Source organism: Podarcis muralis, chromosome 11 (genome assembly GCF_964188315.1).
Source record: "Podarcis muralis chromosome 11, rPodMur119.hap1.1, whole genome shotgun sequence".
Classification (NCBI taxonomy): Eukaryota; Metazoa; Chordata; class Lepidosauria; order Squamata; family Lacertidae; genus Podarcis; species Podarcis muralis.
Window position 1 is genome coordinate 39,469,152 of NC_135665.1, and position 16,675 is coordinate 39,485,826.

General features: G+C 38.8%; 1 protein-coding gene across 3 annotated transcripts in view; it reads right to left on the minus strand.

Annotated features, from left to right (window-relative positions):
• Positions 1 to 2,728: 2,728 nt before the first annotated feature.
• SERINC5 (serine incorporator 5) overlaps positions 2,729 to 16,675 on the minus strand; it is a 43,808-nt gene continuing 29,861 nt past the window's right edge. For 2 of the 3 annotated variants that reach the window (XM_028749513.2, XM_077936315.1), the window contains exons 7-12: positions 16,155 to 16,250; positions 15,158 to 15,284; positions 13,249 to 13,315; positions 10,510 to 10,549; positions 7,605 to 7,752; positions 2,729 to 6,776 (exon numbers count right to left, since the gene is read on the minus strand). In XM_028749513.2, coding sequence (XP_028605346.1) covers positions 6,629 to 6,776; positions 7,605 to 7,752; positions 10,510 to 10,549; positions 13,249 to 13,315; positions 15,158 to 15,284; positions 16,155 to 16,250 — 626 coding nt within the window. In that variant the 3' untranslated portion in view covers positions 2,729 to 6,628. The remainder of the gene's footprint in view (positions 6,777 to 7,604; positions 7,753 to 10,509; positions 10,550 to 13,248; positions 13,316 to 15,157; positions 15,285 to 16,154; positions 16,251 to 16,675) is intronic. The other variant, XM_077936316.1, reaches the window with a different exon arrangement.

The window sequence follows — 16,675 nt, forward strand, 5'->3', positions numbered from 1 at the left end:
CTTTTTTCATGCAAATCTATACCATTGAGCTATGGTTAATTAACCACCTCATCTGCTGTTTATTGTAATATCTCTTACACTCTCCAACGATTTGAAGGGGATGGATTTCTGAGCATATGTGGTTTAGTTGTCCACTAGGTGGCAATCTTTGCTTTGAGATTCAGCATGTATAGCTGAATACATATTTTTTATCATAAATTTAGTATACTTCTGAAGATTTTTTTAAACGCTTTATCAATTTTTTTTTTAATCCTGCTTTCCTTTTTACTACAGGACTTTAAATAAATAATTATGTGAAGAAAGCACTTTTGCTCCCCACCCCTTTCAGCCAAAAGACTCCTGTACTTAAAGTAGAGTTGTGCTTGTTGAGGAAACCACTGAAATTGTTGAGTTTTTTTTAAGGAGAGGCCAAAAGTTGTTGTGCCAAAATGTTGCGATTTCTTGGTTTACTTGCTAAAGATCCAGGCCGAACCACCACCTTCTGAACGTCACTTCCGCCTTTGAAATCTTGGATGTGTGGAAACTCCACCTTAAAGTTGCATCTCTGATAGCAACCAGGTGGGGTGGCAGCTGAATGGGTAGCCTGGGGGAAGGGCTGTTGCTGGGCTGTAGGAGGGCCAAAGGTAACAGACCTCTTGAGCAGAGCCCTCCATTTTCTCTCCCTCTGCTCTGCAGCCTGGTGGAATAACTGTAGACCTACTGAAATCCATGGAGCTAACTTAGCTATGTCCATTATTTTCAATGGGTCTACTCTTAAAAGAACATTGCCTTTTGGTGGGTGGGTGTGTATTATTACATTTCCCTAAGGAGTGCAGGGTGGCAGTGTTTCCCCATCCATAGAATCCCCCACAACAGCTGAAACAGGGATGGGAAACCTGTAATTAATTATCTCTGAAGGACAACAATTTCATCTACCAGCCATGCTACATCTGGAAGGCCATAAGATCCCCCCATCCTTGTGAGCAGAGGTGCAGGTATGTAGTTACAACAATTAATCCATCCCAAATTGTACCTCGCTGACATTAACTCGCTCATATAATTTTTTAAAAAATATGCATAAATTATAGGTCATCCATCATTTACTACCATAAAGAGAGTCAGAAAGGTAAGTATCTAATTTAAGAGCATATAGCTGTACATCTTAAAAAGCAGAGACATCACCTTGCCAACAAAGGTCCGTATAGTTAAAGCTATGGTTTTCCCAGTAGTGATGTATGGAAGTGAGAGCTGGACCATAAAGAAGGCTGATCGCCGAAGAATTGATGCTTTTGAATTATGGTGCTGGAGGAGACTCTTGAGAGTCCCATAGACTGCAAGAAGATCAAACCGATCCATTCTTAAGGAAACCAGCCCTGAGGGCTCACTGGAAGGACAGATCCTGAGGCTGAGGCTCCAATACTTTGGCCACCTCATGAGAAGAGAAGACTCCCTGGAAAAGACCCTGAAGTTGGGAACGATGGAGGGCACAAGGAGAAGAGGACGACAGAGGACGAGATGGTTGGACAGTGTTCTCGAAGCTACCAGCATGAGTTTGACCAAACTGCGGGAGGCAGTGGAAGACAGGAGGGCCTGGTGTGCTCAAGTCCATGGGGTCATGAAGAGTCGGACACGACTAAACAACAACAATGCTATCCAAGGAGCACAGGGAACATAGGAAAAAATAAATGTATTATATATGCTTTTGAAAAACCAGATATCTAATCCTGGGAATTTTATTTTTTTTAAAATTGGCACAGTATAGAATCAACATATTGTCTCAACCTGGGTTTCAGCATTATTCTTTTTGCCAGTGTGAGGCTGACTGGTTGCTCTGGGAATGCAGTGTTATGTATTTGGAATGGAATTCAACAGCACACAAATATAATCATTTAGGCAGCAAGCGTTTCTCCTCCCACCCACTCAATGCTGTTCTGGGGATCTTCCTGACCTTCCAGAGCCAATTGAGGAGGCAGATGGGGGAGCCTTGTTGCACTAGCTTCTCCTGCTAGCACAACCATTGCTATTTAATTTTGAACGTACCCAAGAGCAGGCTTTGGAATCTTGTTCCCCATCCACTCACCCTATAAGTCCCCTAAGACACAGCGTCAATGTGGTGATACACACCTGGAAGAAATATTTGATGAAACACAGCACCTAGATATTGGACTGAACAAGGAACAATGGTTAATGAGTGAGGGACATTCTCAGTGAGCCAGGGTCTTCTGGGCACCATCAGTACCATTTGGGGCAACTTATTGGTTTGGTTATTATGTTTTTCTATGCTTATGTTATAAATTGCTTTGTGAACTTCAGATGAAGGGCAGTATAGAAATGTAATAAATAAATTCATTGACCACTTAATGAAAGCTGAAATGGTATAGCAGCTTTAAACTAACTGATAAAAATGGTCCAAAATGGATTTCTAGGTATCAGGACATTCCAACCTGCAAAAAGTCAGGGTTTTTTTTGTTTTTTTAATTAAAGATTTTCTTGTTTTACAGAAGTAAGTGTAATGTCTCTCATATTTTTTCCATGTAACATTTTTACAGATCCATTTCATTTGTTGAGACATTAGGGGGAGGGGGAAAAAAAGAAGGGGTGGAGGGAGGGAAGATGGGTGGGGGTTTGTTATGCCAGGGTAACAGCATTCTCACCTACTTCATTTGCTCAAACCTAAATTTCCAGTATGAGTCCCATAAAATACATACAGTCTGGAGGAGACGTTAAAAGAAAAAATAAAAAAACTCCATTGCAATTTTAAACAAAGGATACTTTATTGGCCAGTTAAACAATTACATCTATAATACTTTTTCAATATTCCTAGAAAACCCAACAAAATGCTTTAAAAACCATACGCAATGCTTGTTTTACACTTAAGATTTCTCTCAAACAACTAAAAAAACCCACAAATCCATATAGTCTTAAAACTGCTACAAGTTACATGACTCAAACGGTAAACTCTTTGAGCTACAATTCTCAACTCCCTCCTCCCCGAAATTGAAAAAAGAACAATATTGTATAAAAAAAATTTTTTAAAATTGAAAATATTTAAAAAACCCATTATGAATTATGTTCTATTCTTAATTCATTCCTTAAAACTGACATGAAAAAACATTGCAGATAAAAATATATAAAAGGAACACTTAGAGAGTTAGGATATTAAAAGTTGGCGGTACATTTGGAGAGAGCATGGGCTGCTTGGTTACAACTCCACCAGGAAGTTTTGTGTGGAAGCCTTATTGAAATGAATGGGTACAGACTGGAATCTGAGCTCCTGCACAGCTGCCATTCACGTCAACAGCTTGTACAAGAGATCTTCCCAACAGATTGTGCCCCACACTTTCTTTGCTTTCAAACACTGCCAAGAAACATTTAATAGTTTATTTCACACACAGTAAAATAAAACATAAGGTTTATTGTGGACGTTTAATGGATTTTCCTCTACCTTTTCACAATATTCTTAATTTCTGTAGGAGAATTCTTTGGCAAAAGCAGGTGGTCTGAGTGCTGCTGTAGCCCAAACTAAACAGTTCTTTAAAGTGGGCATTTCAATGCTGGAAAGATTTCAAATTTGACAATGTAGTTTTTGCAAATCTAGTTTAAATGACTTGTGAATTAGGAGAATTATCACACACTGGTTTTACAGGAAAAGTCAACTGAATAGGATTTAAGAGAATCCAGGAGATATATATATATATAACATTTTTTCTCAGTTATAATCTCGTGATAAAGCACTTAGTAGCACAAATAGATGCTGGATAGTGTGAGCTGCATTGTTAGCCATGGTTATTAGTAAGGTCAGTGGATTTAAGGCCTTTAAAAGCCACGTAGAAAAACAAATAACCCAACATGCCAACTCTGTTATCGCACAATAAAAGGGTTGTAAACAATTGGACATAATTATGCCCCCTTTAGACTCATCTTTATGCATGAAGCATTCTTATTTTGAGTGCTGTTCTTCAGATTATAAAGTACAAAGACACATTAAGTAAGGAAAGGAGTCAGTAGTGTAAGAAATTCAGTACATTTTTAAATGGTCCCTGGGGTTCCCTTTCGCAGGGTCATATTTGAGCACCAACATTTTACATCTCTTTGCCATTTGCAGTTTACATCTGTCTTTGCTATTGTTTCATTAAAGGGTTCATTTCTCTCTCTCTCTCTCCAAACATCAGAATACAGAGGCTAGTGAAGTCTCCAAGGAATTATTCTAGCAAGTCCTGGAGATGATAAAGGTCACTTTTAAACAGTAGCACCATTTCCTCTTCCTGAGCTTATCCCAGCTGCCTTTTTCAGCACACTCAAAAGGCAAGACACTATGCTGTCTAATAAGCCTTAAAACTCTTCCATTGTGTGGACCACTCTCAAAGGTTTGAGAGAATGGAAGCCCCATAAATTTTTCAAGAATATTTAATATAAAGAGACTGATGACATCTAGGGGTTCACAGTGGTCCAATATCCAGAACTTAATTAAAGTAGCATCAATTAGAAAAGGCTTGCTTGAAAAAGCAAAGGCTGTTCTGTTTGATTAGAGAAAAACGAATTCTCAAGTAATCTGCGGAAACATGGAGACTGGTGTTCCAAAGCATGTTATCACTCTCTTTAAACCAAGGGTTGCTACCCTTTGGCCCTCCAGATCCTGCAAGACCACAACTCCAATCATCCCTGCCTGTGGGCCAGGCCAGCTGGTCCCCATGGGAGGTAGAGTCCAACAGGTTAGCCACCCTAGCTTTCATTACAGTAAAACCAGGTGCCTCACAGATCTGGTTTCTCCTATTAAGCTGCTTTAGGATTTTGCTGATGCTTTCTGCTTCAGAATGCTCAATCAACAAAGCCCTAGTAACATGCAGCACCTTTATATATGCATGCCAACCAGCCCTATAGAATTCACTAAGCCCTGCATAAACTAGTAGGGGGGGAAATAAGTAACTAACTAATTAAGCAAGATAAAACAGGAAAAGTGACCATATCTGTTGGTTCAAACCTTGGAATCGAAGTTTAAGGAGTCTTCATTACTCTGAAAAGCAGCACTCCTCTGTCAATGACAGATGGCTGCCATCTCCAATTATCAGGAAATCTTAAAAGCAGCTGTTGCAATTTAATTCAATAGCCAAAGCATTAGAGCATTTCCTAGGTGGGCCACACAACCACTACTCATGCACCTTTTGTTTTAACAATTGAACTACATTGATTTGCTTTTTTAAACAAAACAACTTACTGGAACATGGCAGTTGAGATACCACAGCTAGCTTCACAGTTAGCAGAATGTTACTACTTAAATTACTGCCATTAATTTTCATCAGAGACATTGGCATGCATTAACATTAAAATGAATCTAAAAAGCAATATGCTAATATGCGAAGCATGCATGCCCTTTCATTACTAATTAAAATAGTACACAGCGCAATTTTATTATATGGCTCTTACTTCCAGGTAAGTGTGTATAGGATTGCAGGCTTTGTGCACTAAATAGTTATGACCCAATAGTTTTCTCTTGCAACATTATTCCACTCACATATGAGGGCTTGCAAAAAGTTAGTTCTGATCCTAGTAAAGAAAGACTCACTAAGCGGACTTTGGTATACATGGGAAATAGAAGTTAGACCGCTGATATTACAATGAGTTAAATTTGCTTTGTCTCCTTGTAATCCTCTATCCATAATTGATATAAAATAATCACATCAAAATAAACATTTTGATTGATATTTAGGGATGAAATGAGGGATCAAAAAAGTGATGGATTATTTTTTAAAAAAAGAAACTGCTGTAAACAAATTCTGAACATTTTCGATTATTTTTCAGGGTACGGCTACTTTACAATATAAGTATTTACCTGATTTCTTAAACTCTATTAGATCACAGTTTTAAATAAGTTTACACATTGTAGACTCTTAACAACCCCTGCAAAAAAAGGGAAACCCTCCAGACTTACTAGGCTAGCTATAGGCAGATTTGTATTTTGTTGCTCACTGCTTCTGTTCTGAATATTTATTAGATGCATTCACTCCCAGAGTGACTCATAACAACTTTCAATTGCACCAACCTTTACAGTGTCTTGCATCCCAGTCAGGTTTTCAGATTCTACATCATGTCACCCAGTGATTCATAAAGGTGCCTTTCATTAATAGCATAAATAAATATTTCTATACCCACAAATCCTTTTCACCCACAATCTACATTTCCAATAATTTACTATGAGCATCTAATACAGAAAAAGAAACCCTCAAGCTGATGTTGTTCCCACCCCTGACAACATCTTCATCCCAGTGAAGTTTTAAGTTCCATTTTGTAATTTTATCTACGGGTTTGGTTTCTTTGTCAACAAAAAAAGTGGGGATCAACGTCTGCGAGGACTGTAACATGTCAGCATCAGTCTTATCACCAATTATGTTTAAGAGAATCCACAACTTTTGACTTCCAGACTGAGGTGCCACTTTTAACTAAACTTGTTCTCCAGGCTCTCTTAATTCACGTAATGTAAATAAGTTTTCAAAACCAGACTCTACATGTGCGATTTCATAAGAGTTAATGTAGTATCCTAAACATCAAGGTTAGGATAGCTAGTACACAGATTTATTTTGCCATTCCCTAAGCTGATGGACTTGTACCAGAAACAGCTTCACACTGAGAATTCAGTGTACCAGAAACAGCTTCACACTGAGAATTCTCTAGTTGGGCAGCAGAAAGGAGCCAGAAGAGTCCAAACATAGAGGAGGACACACACCCAACAGGAAGCCATCTTAATCCAGAATATTGACCAGGTTCCAGCAAAGAATTTTTCAATTGCAGCACTTTCATAACTAGAAAGATAAAAATAAGAGATGGGTGTAAATGAGTTTGCTAACCCATTTGTTGATATTATAAAAGGCTGATAAGGCAGGACTTTGTTTTGCAGAAGCCACGCTGAGAAAAGTGAGGTGCAATTTCAATAAAGAATTTCATCTTCTGCAAGGTTCATTTCATTATTCTTTGTTTAATCATTCTAGCTACAGTGCAACCCTATGGATATTTACTCAGAAATGTTCTGAATTCAATGGGGCTTACTTCAGGAAAAGGTTCTTGGATTGCACTCTTACTCATGCTTAATAATTTAACCAATTTAACAGGGCCAGAAATTAGACTGGTGGGTCATGCAATTTACTTATTTCCTGCCCCTTAATATATTTTTAATCTGTATCACATTGGTTAATCTTCAGTCTTCTGGAAATGAAACTATGTTAATAAGTTGCATATTTTTGTTAGAAGTTCAACAGTTTCATTCACGCGTTGCAGTGCTTTGACATGTTCAAATGTAAGCTAAGTTTATTACCATCCAAATCAAGACAAGCTAACTTCACCAAGGACAGGATATGAAATACACATAACACAAAACAATGGTTATAATTTATATCGCACATTTCAAGTGCTGCATTTATATTACTCAATTACATATTAATCTTCACAACAGCCTTGTAAGACAGGCCAGTATTATTAGCCCCATACTGCAGGGAAGCAGATAGGTGAGACTAAGACAAAGTAGGTTTGTGGGTAAGCTGAGATTTAGCCAGGAATATCCTGTTTAGCACCAAGCCACTATGGTAGCATACCCACTCAGTGCTATAACCCTTTACTCCAAGAATGTGACTTACTGAAACCAGTGGGTGACCGTCATCATCACATAGAGAGAAGCCAGGAAGAACACAAAGTGGAAATAAGCATAGCTGTATACAGTCCCTTTCTTTTCATCATAAATTACTCTCTGGCCACTCTTTCTGCCAATAGGCTCTTCAACATCTGCTGTGAAGCCAAACACATATAAGAAAAATGTTAAGATTTGGTTCAGGCCTAAATCTTCAACACCACCCATTTACTTTGAAAAACAAGCAGAATGCCATTTTAGGAAGAACACTCATCTTTCACGTCATACAAAAACACAAGCTTTCCATAAGCACTTATTATAGTCTTTGGGAAATTAATTATATTTAATATGGACTTTCCTAAGGAAGACACTGGCCTTGTTATTCTGGGGCAAGAAGAATCAAGGTACTGAATGTAACCAAGGGAAAAAGTTGCATTTTAATTTAAGAAATGTTCTGACTGAGGATGTTTGTTTGGCTCCTTCCTGATATGAAAAGATATAAAACTAAATCTCTTTCTATTATGGCAGGGCTTTGGGTTCAAATGAACTCAAAGGTGTGAGTTTATTACTGTTGACTCAGTTTTCCTGTCTGAGAGTAATTGGTATATTTTGTCTGCTTTGTCTTCTGCAATATTCATTGTTGTACAATGTAACTGAAGATTACATTGGCTTGTATCCAACAGTGTCATTCAGCTAATGGTAAAACTCCCATTAGTGGATTTTCCAAAGTAACTTGCAGTTGTGTGACATGTGCTTCTCATGGAGGTAAAAGTTCCCTATTGAAGGTGGAATGTAGGAACTTCAAACTTCTAGACAGGGGAAATAAGCACAACCCAGGCTGAGGAGGAGACATAAGGTGTGGGGGAGCAAAAATAAAAGAGAACCAAGTCTATAGCTTGATGTGAAGGCTAGGCAGGCACACTGCTGTCAGGCTGGAGATCAAATGATTTTGAGGTAATGTCATATTCTGAGAATAATGGAGACCTGCAGTTGTAAGCAGAGGGAACTAGGATCCAAGGGAGGCTTCCACTAGAATGGGGAAGCCTTTGCCAGTCTGACTGGGGGGCTACAATAACTGAACCTGAGACCTTTTGCATGCAAATTCTATGCTCTATCACTGTGCTATTGCCTTTCTCTGCTTGAAGCATTTATTTGTCAATTTATGGTGACAAGAGCTCCCAGTGCCTGGTACTCAGTTCATCTTCCCAGATTCAACACAGCATCGTAAGTTACTGTTCGTACTCGGGAACAGATTTCAGAGAAGAGAATGCATGCAAACAGCACAGTTAATGAATAGAATATGTATGAAATACAGTTTTTGCCAGAAAAAATATTTCTGATCTGTGGCCCAATATGAGTAAAGCCCTGCCCTGCCAGAAAAACCTGCAACTCATTCAAGTGCAATCCCTTTGGAAAATGATGCTCTTCACACATTTTGTACTCTAGTATCTGGACTTCTGGAAACCATTGCCTGGAGCTGTAGGAAGAGGGGCTTGTTGCTACTTGAGTGCCTATCGGGGACTCTCAAAAGCTATGAGTCACAGCCCACAAAAGCAACCTTTTCTTACAAACTTACATGCTCCTCAGAAAGGCAAGGTTGGGAATTTCCCAAATAATTAAATTACTGCAGCTGTCATGAAACTTTACGCAATCACACGCTATATATAGTTCCCCATTCAGGAGAGCTTGCGCACTATGAGTATTGCAGAACAAAAAAAGCGAAGCTCGCAACAAAACTGGATGGGGCAGCTGTAATGTGCTTGTCCTCTTCCCACTCTCCGGCATGAATCACTGGAAGATAGAACTATTTGGGAGTACAGCAAGCGACATTAGAATGAGTATGGTTTGAACAGAACAAGTCAAAACAGGAGCTGAATCTCTTACTATATGCACCACACCAACACACAAGCAAGAAAAGAACTATGCCATTTTCCATCCACAGATGTTCTCTCTCTTTGAAAAGCAGTGCCTGTAATTAACATCCCTGTGGTTGTAACTGTTATTTTAAGTTGCACGACTCTCTTCCCTGTAGTTATACATACCTACTTTCCCCACACACCACAGTGAAATCTAAAAAGTAAAATAAAAATAACCCACCCTTTGAGAAGATGGAATGCGTTTCGATAGAAAGTGTTCCATAATATCTATGCGTCTTTGGCTTTACAAGTGTTTTGCATGCATTTAAGGTTTCTTACAGTGTCGCCCTACGCCAACATTTGGAGTATACAGCCTTTAGCTCTGAGCAGAATATGTCACACAGCTATTTGTATCGCCGGCATTCTTGGGTTTACTGGGCAAATCGCACACAACCTCTCTCTTCCTATTCCAAGGATCGTTTGGCTGTTGCCATTTACTAAGTGCAGAAAGTTCTCAGAATGCATCAGGGAAAACACTTTGACTACCTCTTACTGAACTGTCTCTATGCATCAAAGGGGGCGGAGAAATGGATGCCCTGCCCCCACAGCTTTCCTATCTATTCTTGCATCCCTCACCTCACAAGAGAAAGCAAGCACTAGTTAGGGAGAAATGTCCATTCCAATGCAAAAACAACAACAACAAAACAACAACAACAACAAAACTACACAAAAAGGTAAGAAGTGGTCTACAAACACAAGTAGCCCACTCCCTTTTTCAAGGTAGTACAGTGGTACCTCGGGTTACATACGCTGCAGGTTACAGACTCCGCTAACCCAGAAATAGTGCTTCAGGTTAAGAACTTTGCTTCAGGATGAGAACAGAAATCGTGCTCCGGCGGCGCAGTGGCAGCAGGAGGCCCCATTAGCTAAAGTGGTGCTTCAGGTTAAGAACAGTTTCAGGTTAAGAACGGACCTCCGGAACAAATTAAGTACTTAACCCGAGGTACCACTGTATGTATCACTATGGAAGTAGAGTTGCATGAAAGAATGAATTCCTACCATCTTCAGCAGGAGTACAGCAGAAACAGCAGCGAGCCACCTATACCATAAATACAACAAAAAATAAATTTAGACTACTTGATATTTAGCAAGACTTCAGTAATGGTGATGGCAGGAAGCCAAGAATTCATATAGAAAGAAAATCATACATACAAATGTTATGATAAATGCACAAATTTTTGAAAGCAACACAGTATAATGAAATAGTTTAAAAGTGAGAGAGTATTTTGGATTTCTCCTGAGATTGGGTAAAAGAGGTACACTGAGAAACACAGTTCTTTAACAATGCAAAAAGCACCACATTGCGATATTCTAAACAAATTATTATTTTTCCAGGCAGAACAGGAATGTTGCTTTATTTGCCATTAACCTACATAAAAAAATATTTCCCTTTGACCACATGGTTGAATGCTTAAGTCTGACACAGGCACAGGCAAAATACTTTCAACTAACACTATTGAGGTAGGAATTCAATTCTGTGCATTGCTTCCATAACTGTTTGAGTTTTAAATTTAAAACACTTTTGATAATTGCTCTAGTTTTTGCCTTCCAGTTGTCTAAGACGGCAACATATATGGTTAGATTTATCAGACATTGAAGCCTTGCAAATTCTTGAGAGATCCAATTAGCAATGTTGCCATGCATGCCAAGAGCTCTCCATAATGTGGGTAACAGTCTATAGTTTAGATGCAAGAAAGGCTTCCTATTTAACAGATGCAGCTGAAGAATTATGTTTACATTTCTAATCAGGAGACAAAAGCCCTTCTGTCATGGGGAAGAATGAAGTGCACAATAAGCTGCCTGCTGCTACCCTTTTCTTTATGTTACTATGCAATGGTTCTTGTAGCATTCTTTAAGAGCAAATGATCTAAAAGTAATTCTATTATGCTCCACTTTAGTACAGCGGTTCAGAGCTCTCTCATGCAGCTTGGACTCTCGTCCCAGACAGAATCCATCTGTGTTGTCTCTCACTCAGCAAAAGGAGAATCAACACACTTAAGAGCGCTCCCTGACAGTGCTGCTTGCAAGTGACAGGCGTGCTAAATCACATGGCCAACATTTCAGGCTGCTGCTAGGCCAAATGAACTAGCTAGAACAAAACTGGCAGCATAGCGATGGCAAGAACTAAGCCAGCTTACATTTTTGCCAAAGCCCCACACAAGGAGCTGTCATTTCTTTGAAGTACTGTATTTTGGCTGCCATCTGAAACTATTCTAACTTTAAATGCTTTCAGAACTTCTATTAGCACAACAAACCTGAGATTTTTGCACTAAATGTTTAATAAAGATCAGAGGAAGTTGGTCACTCCAAACATATTTGATCTACACTGGGAACATCTGGCATGCTGAACTGGTTCACAAGTCACATTAAACCACAGTTTATTTTAAAGCGAACCTCAGCTTTCCAATCATGAGGGAAACAAACCCTAAGTGCTAGTTCACATGTAACCAGCCTCCAAAGTGCAGGGAAGGGTTAGTAGGGGAGGAGTAACTCGGGAACATTTGAGCAATGTGCACCAGTACACTACTTGTGTTAAAAACTATGGTATAATGTGACATTGTGGACCAGATACTGTATAGACTTGACATCGCCACAATGAACACTGGACCAGTTTTGTCACTTCAGATTATTCCATTTTAAAAAATACATTAATTGCTGCTCCACAGGTGGTTCCAATGCAACATGCCACACATTTAAAATGCACTAGTGCATAAATTCTATGAACTATGTAATGCATCAAGTTTCTGTAGACAGATCCTGCTATAAAACAATTTTCACTTACTCCCCCTACCACACTACTGAGTGTGTGTATGGGGGAGCAAGGACTAGGCAGCTCCCATACTTTGAAGCACACAGGATTCCCCCCCTCATTGTTTATACTTTCTGAAGGTATGTTTATTTGCCAGATGAGCCTCAGTTGTTTGACTTGCACAACAAACTTTTTAAAAAGAAGGTGCAATTACAACAATTCAAATATGCAATTTTGTGTGTAGATGACTCTCCTTAAGCCTGTGCATAACCACTTGAATTCAGGTTCCTGCCTCCAACTGGAGATCAGCACTGCCTGAACATATTTTCAGCTAAGTACCACAAACTCCTAGAAACTTACACCACTGGTTATACACTGGCATAAGAACTAAACACAAAATCCAGTCAAACCACATGACTGACATTTGCATACATGCGTTACCACTGTAATGTGGAAGTTTGGCTATGCAGAAGGTTTTTCTTTTGTGGGAGGGACATCACACCACCAAGGTAGCAGCTCTAAAGGTAAGAACAGTAAGTTTGAGCAAGTGAGACTTTTCCAGCGAGATCCAGGCAAATAAACCTGGGAGCTTTTAGCCACATGAGAGAACTTGGGGAGCAGGTTGTAACTGCTTTGTGGGGGCTACAGTTCTTAAAAGATAACAGGAGCTTGATATCAGTGACTTATGAGGAGAAAGCTCAAGTACCAAAGCTTAAAAACATCTTGCAGAGCAAAGACAGGTATAGTTTGTAGTTTCTTCAATGTGACCACCACAATGCCAACATTCGATTGTGTTCTACAATAATATTGAAACAGCCCTGAGTTTTTGCGCAGAACAAGTATGTGTTATGCTTGTACCTAGTATCTTGTAAATGCTAATGAGGAAACTGCAAATGTGTGTGTGTGGAGCATATGGAACTTTCCATGAAAGAGTGCATGGACTTGGCAGAAAGAGACATACTGCAGAACAAAGAAAAATGTTAACTCACTTCAGTTTCCGGTGTGGCATATATTCCTCTCAGGGCTTCAGAGCTTGCACGCGTTGTTGAGGTCAAGCTAGACACAAACAGGAAAGCAGAAATTAATCAGTGGGAATGCGTCATTCTTAGAAGCAGCCTTGCTGAAGAGACATCTTTTCTAACAATAGGTTGAATAATTTCTGGAAGGCACTAGTCCCAAATGAATTCAGTGGAACAGAGGAGGCCCGATAGCTCCAAAAGGATTGTTTAATAGAAGTTGACCCTTTGGGGAAGACAGACTCCTGCTGCAACCTGAAATCTCTGCAGAAATGGTGTTTCCTAATAGTTTGCCAGACATTAGAGAAAACAAGGAACACACTGGCAAAACAGACCCCTGCAGTCTTTGTACCCAATGCTTCGCCTCCTGATAGCTCTGCATTGCTCCAGGTGGTCCAACCCAAAACCAGATACCCCCAAATTGGTCTACTTTGGTTTGGACCAGCTGAATCTGGTGCACAGCCCCAGTAAAAACCTGTATCTGTATATGAATGAGCATGGCAGACATACTCTTCCCACAGGAACTTGGGTTTAATCAATCTTCCACTAGAGGTTTCGAGATGAAGGGGGCAGATATTTAGCCAGTTTAGTGTTTCTTCAAAATCAACATACTATACACCAAAAAGACATACCATTCAGATTTTGTAAAGACCACTCTAGTGGGAGGAAACTTTTACAGACCACTCTAGTGGGAGGAAAGTTTTACAGGTTTTGTACTACTTTAGAGCCATATTTCACTTGCTCATGTTCTTTGAGAGAAACAGTATGTAAATGCCCTCTTACCCCAAAGCAAGGAAAAAATGTGCATGTTGTACTAGAGAAACACTATTAGGAAGATTACATAATACATATAACATAGAATAAGATTTGAAAAAGGGTAAGGTACTGCTGAATACGATTGTGTAAAGGGGAACACAGAAAAAGGAGATGTGAGGAAGTCAGGAAGGAGGGTTATGAAAATAATAAGTAAGAAGCTGGATTTTTATGTCTTTTTGTGTCTTTTTTCTTCTACTTTTTATGTTTTGTATTGCATTTTTCTGTTTTTATTTGACTGTAATAATGTTCTTTTTTCTTTCTTTTTTTGGTTTTGATTGGGAAGTTTGTTTTATTGTTTAAAATCTCAATAAATATCTTTTAAAAAAAAAAGGAAGATTACATAAAACTGGTATGATGGATCTCTATGCACTGTGTAAACATCTTGACTCTAGTAATTTCTATTAGAATACCAGCAATAATATGGCCTCTTAATGGACTCTAATTAAACTACAAAGATTGTATCATCATCTCTTTAGGATGGTACCTCTGTACTGACCCAAGCATATAGATGGGGACTCCCTGCCTTACTGTTCGCTTATATGGTAGCTTCATAATTTACACACTCCAATTTACATTTAGCATACATCAAACTGTATGTTGAAATGGTGCCAAATAATAACTACTACCTCCCTCAAAGGTATTTATTAGTTAAATTTCTGCCCCCTCAATCCTTCCAAATAGGAAACGTGATAGGAAACAACAAAGCAAAACAAGACAATTATATAAAAACAACTAAAACCATTAAGAACATTTAAAAGCATTTAAAACCAGCTAAGATTGCCAGGAACAATCGACTATCAGATGCCTGGGTGAACAGGAATGTTTTAATGTTAACCACAATGGAAAGATGCATTTCACAGTGGGGAAGGGGGATATTCAACAAATGGGGAACCATCACCAGGAAGGCCCTGCTATAGGTCAGCACAAACTGGGCAGCACCCAGTGACAGCACCACCAGTAAGACTTCTCCTGCCTATTGTAGGGCCAAATAAAGTAGACTGATGCAAGTTTTCTAATGCTATTCAATTACTTGAATACTTCATTACAACTGCAACTCAAGACATACCAAGAATATAAAATGCAACAGAACAGGATGGCAGTACCCAGTCCAGTCACCAAGTTTTCATCCGTTTGTAGCCCCTGGCTAAATTCAGGTACACAGATTGTGATGTTCTTCTGATTCTCATCTAGGACTTAAAAATATATATATTCACAATTAGCATGGCTCATTTTATGTTTCAGTTATATGATTTGATACATCCTAATACTGTATTTTTAAATTAATAAATCTATATGATCCATAATGAAACACAATGTACTACTGAAAAGGCTAAACTTGCTGTAGTTCTTTTCTATTTTACAGTTTGCTTCATTCATTCATTCATTCTTCACTTTTATTCATGCTATTATGGCAAGGTTTGAAAAGCATCACTTTCCCCCACTCACCCCAATAACCAGCTATTACACTTGCACCAAGGGTGGGAAACTGCAGCGTTCCAGATGTTGCTGGACTACAATTCCCATCATCCCTAACCAATGGCCATGCTGATTGGGGCTGATGGCAGTTGGAGCGCACAACACCTAGAAGGTCATAGGTTTCCCATCCCTGCTCTACACCCCCCAAAACATACTTTCTCATTTTTTTCAGTTAGTGACACATCATATTCTAAAAATAAACCCTCCAATAGTAATCATATAACATTTTCCAAACAAAACATTAAAGTATTTCATATATTTTTTGTAATTGCTAGAAATAAAACAGAAGAAAACTCTACATTCTATGTGTCAGCTGAAGCTAATATATATATATATATTAATCTTCCCCTGCTGGTGCCTTCCAGATAGTTAAGCCTACAGTTTCCTTCAGCCTCAACCAACAGGGCCAATTATCAGAGATGATGAGAGTTATAGGGGACCAGGCTAAGCAAGGCTGGCATAGCCTGAACTATATAGGATAGATTCATGTCCTGATATGAATACTACAACAGTATACAGTACTAACAAGTGAAGTGGAGACCATTGGTGTAAATGCACATATAATTCCTGATCCAAACTAAACTTACTAGTTTCTGGTGGTTTGCTTGAAAGAGATGAAAAGGTGAGATACATGACATAGCAGCTGATAATGCCTGACTGCAGCAAGCCAGAATGTGGCTGACCTAAAGTTTAAAAAAAGGAATATTATTAATAATCATTGCTTTAATACATTTTTGAAAAGCTTTGAGAGAATGAAAATGTATCTTTTCTTTTTTAACAAAAGCTTTGGATCCAACCCACTATTTCCTACTACGATTTTTATTTTATTTTTAGAATTAGATTTTTCCAAAAGTTACAAGTAAGAGACACGTTACAATTTGCTCTCATAGCTGGTCTATCAAAAGGGGAGGGGGATTCAGAGTTACCCTAACTCATTTACATCTCTGAATGTTTTCTGTCACCAAAGGCTTGATATTAAAGGCTCAAGTAGATAAACAAGTCTTAGAAGACGTAAACGGCCAAGAGGAGAATTGAACTTAAAACCTCTGTGAAACTATCACTAACTTAAGTCTCACTGATTTCGATGAGTCTATTATAAGCATGACTA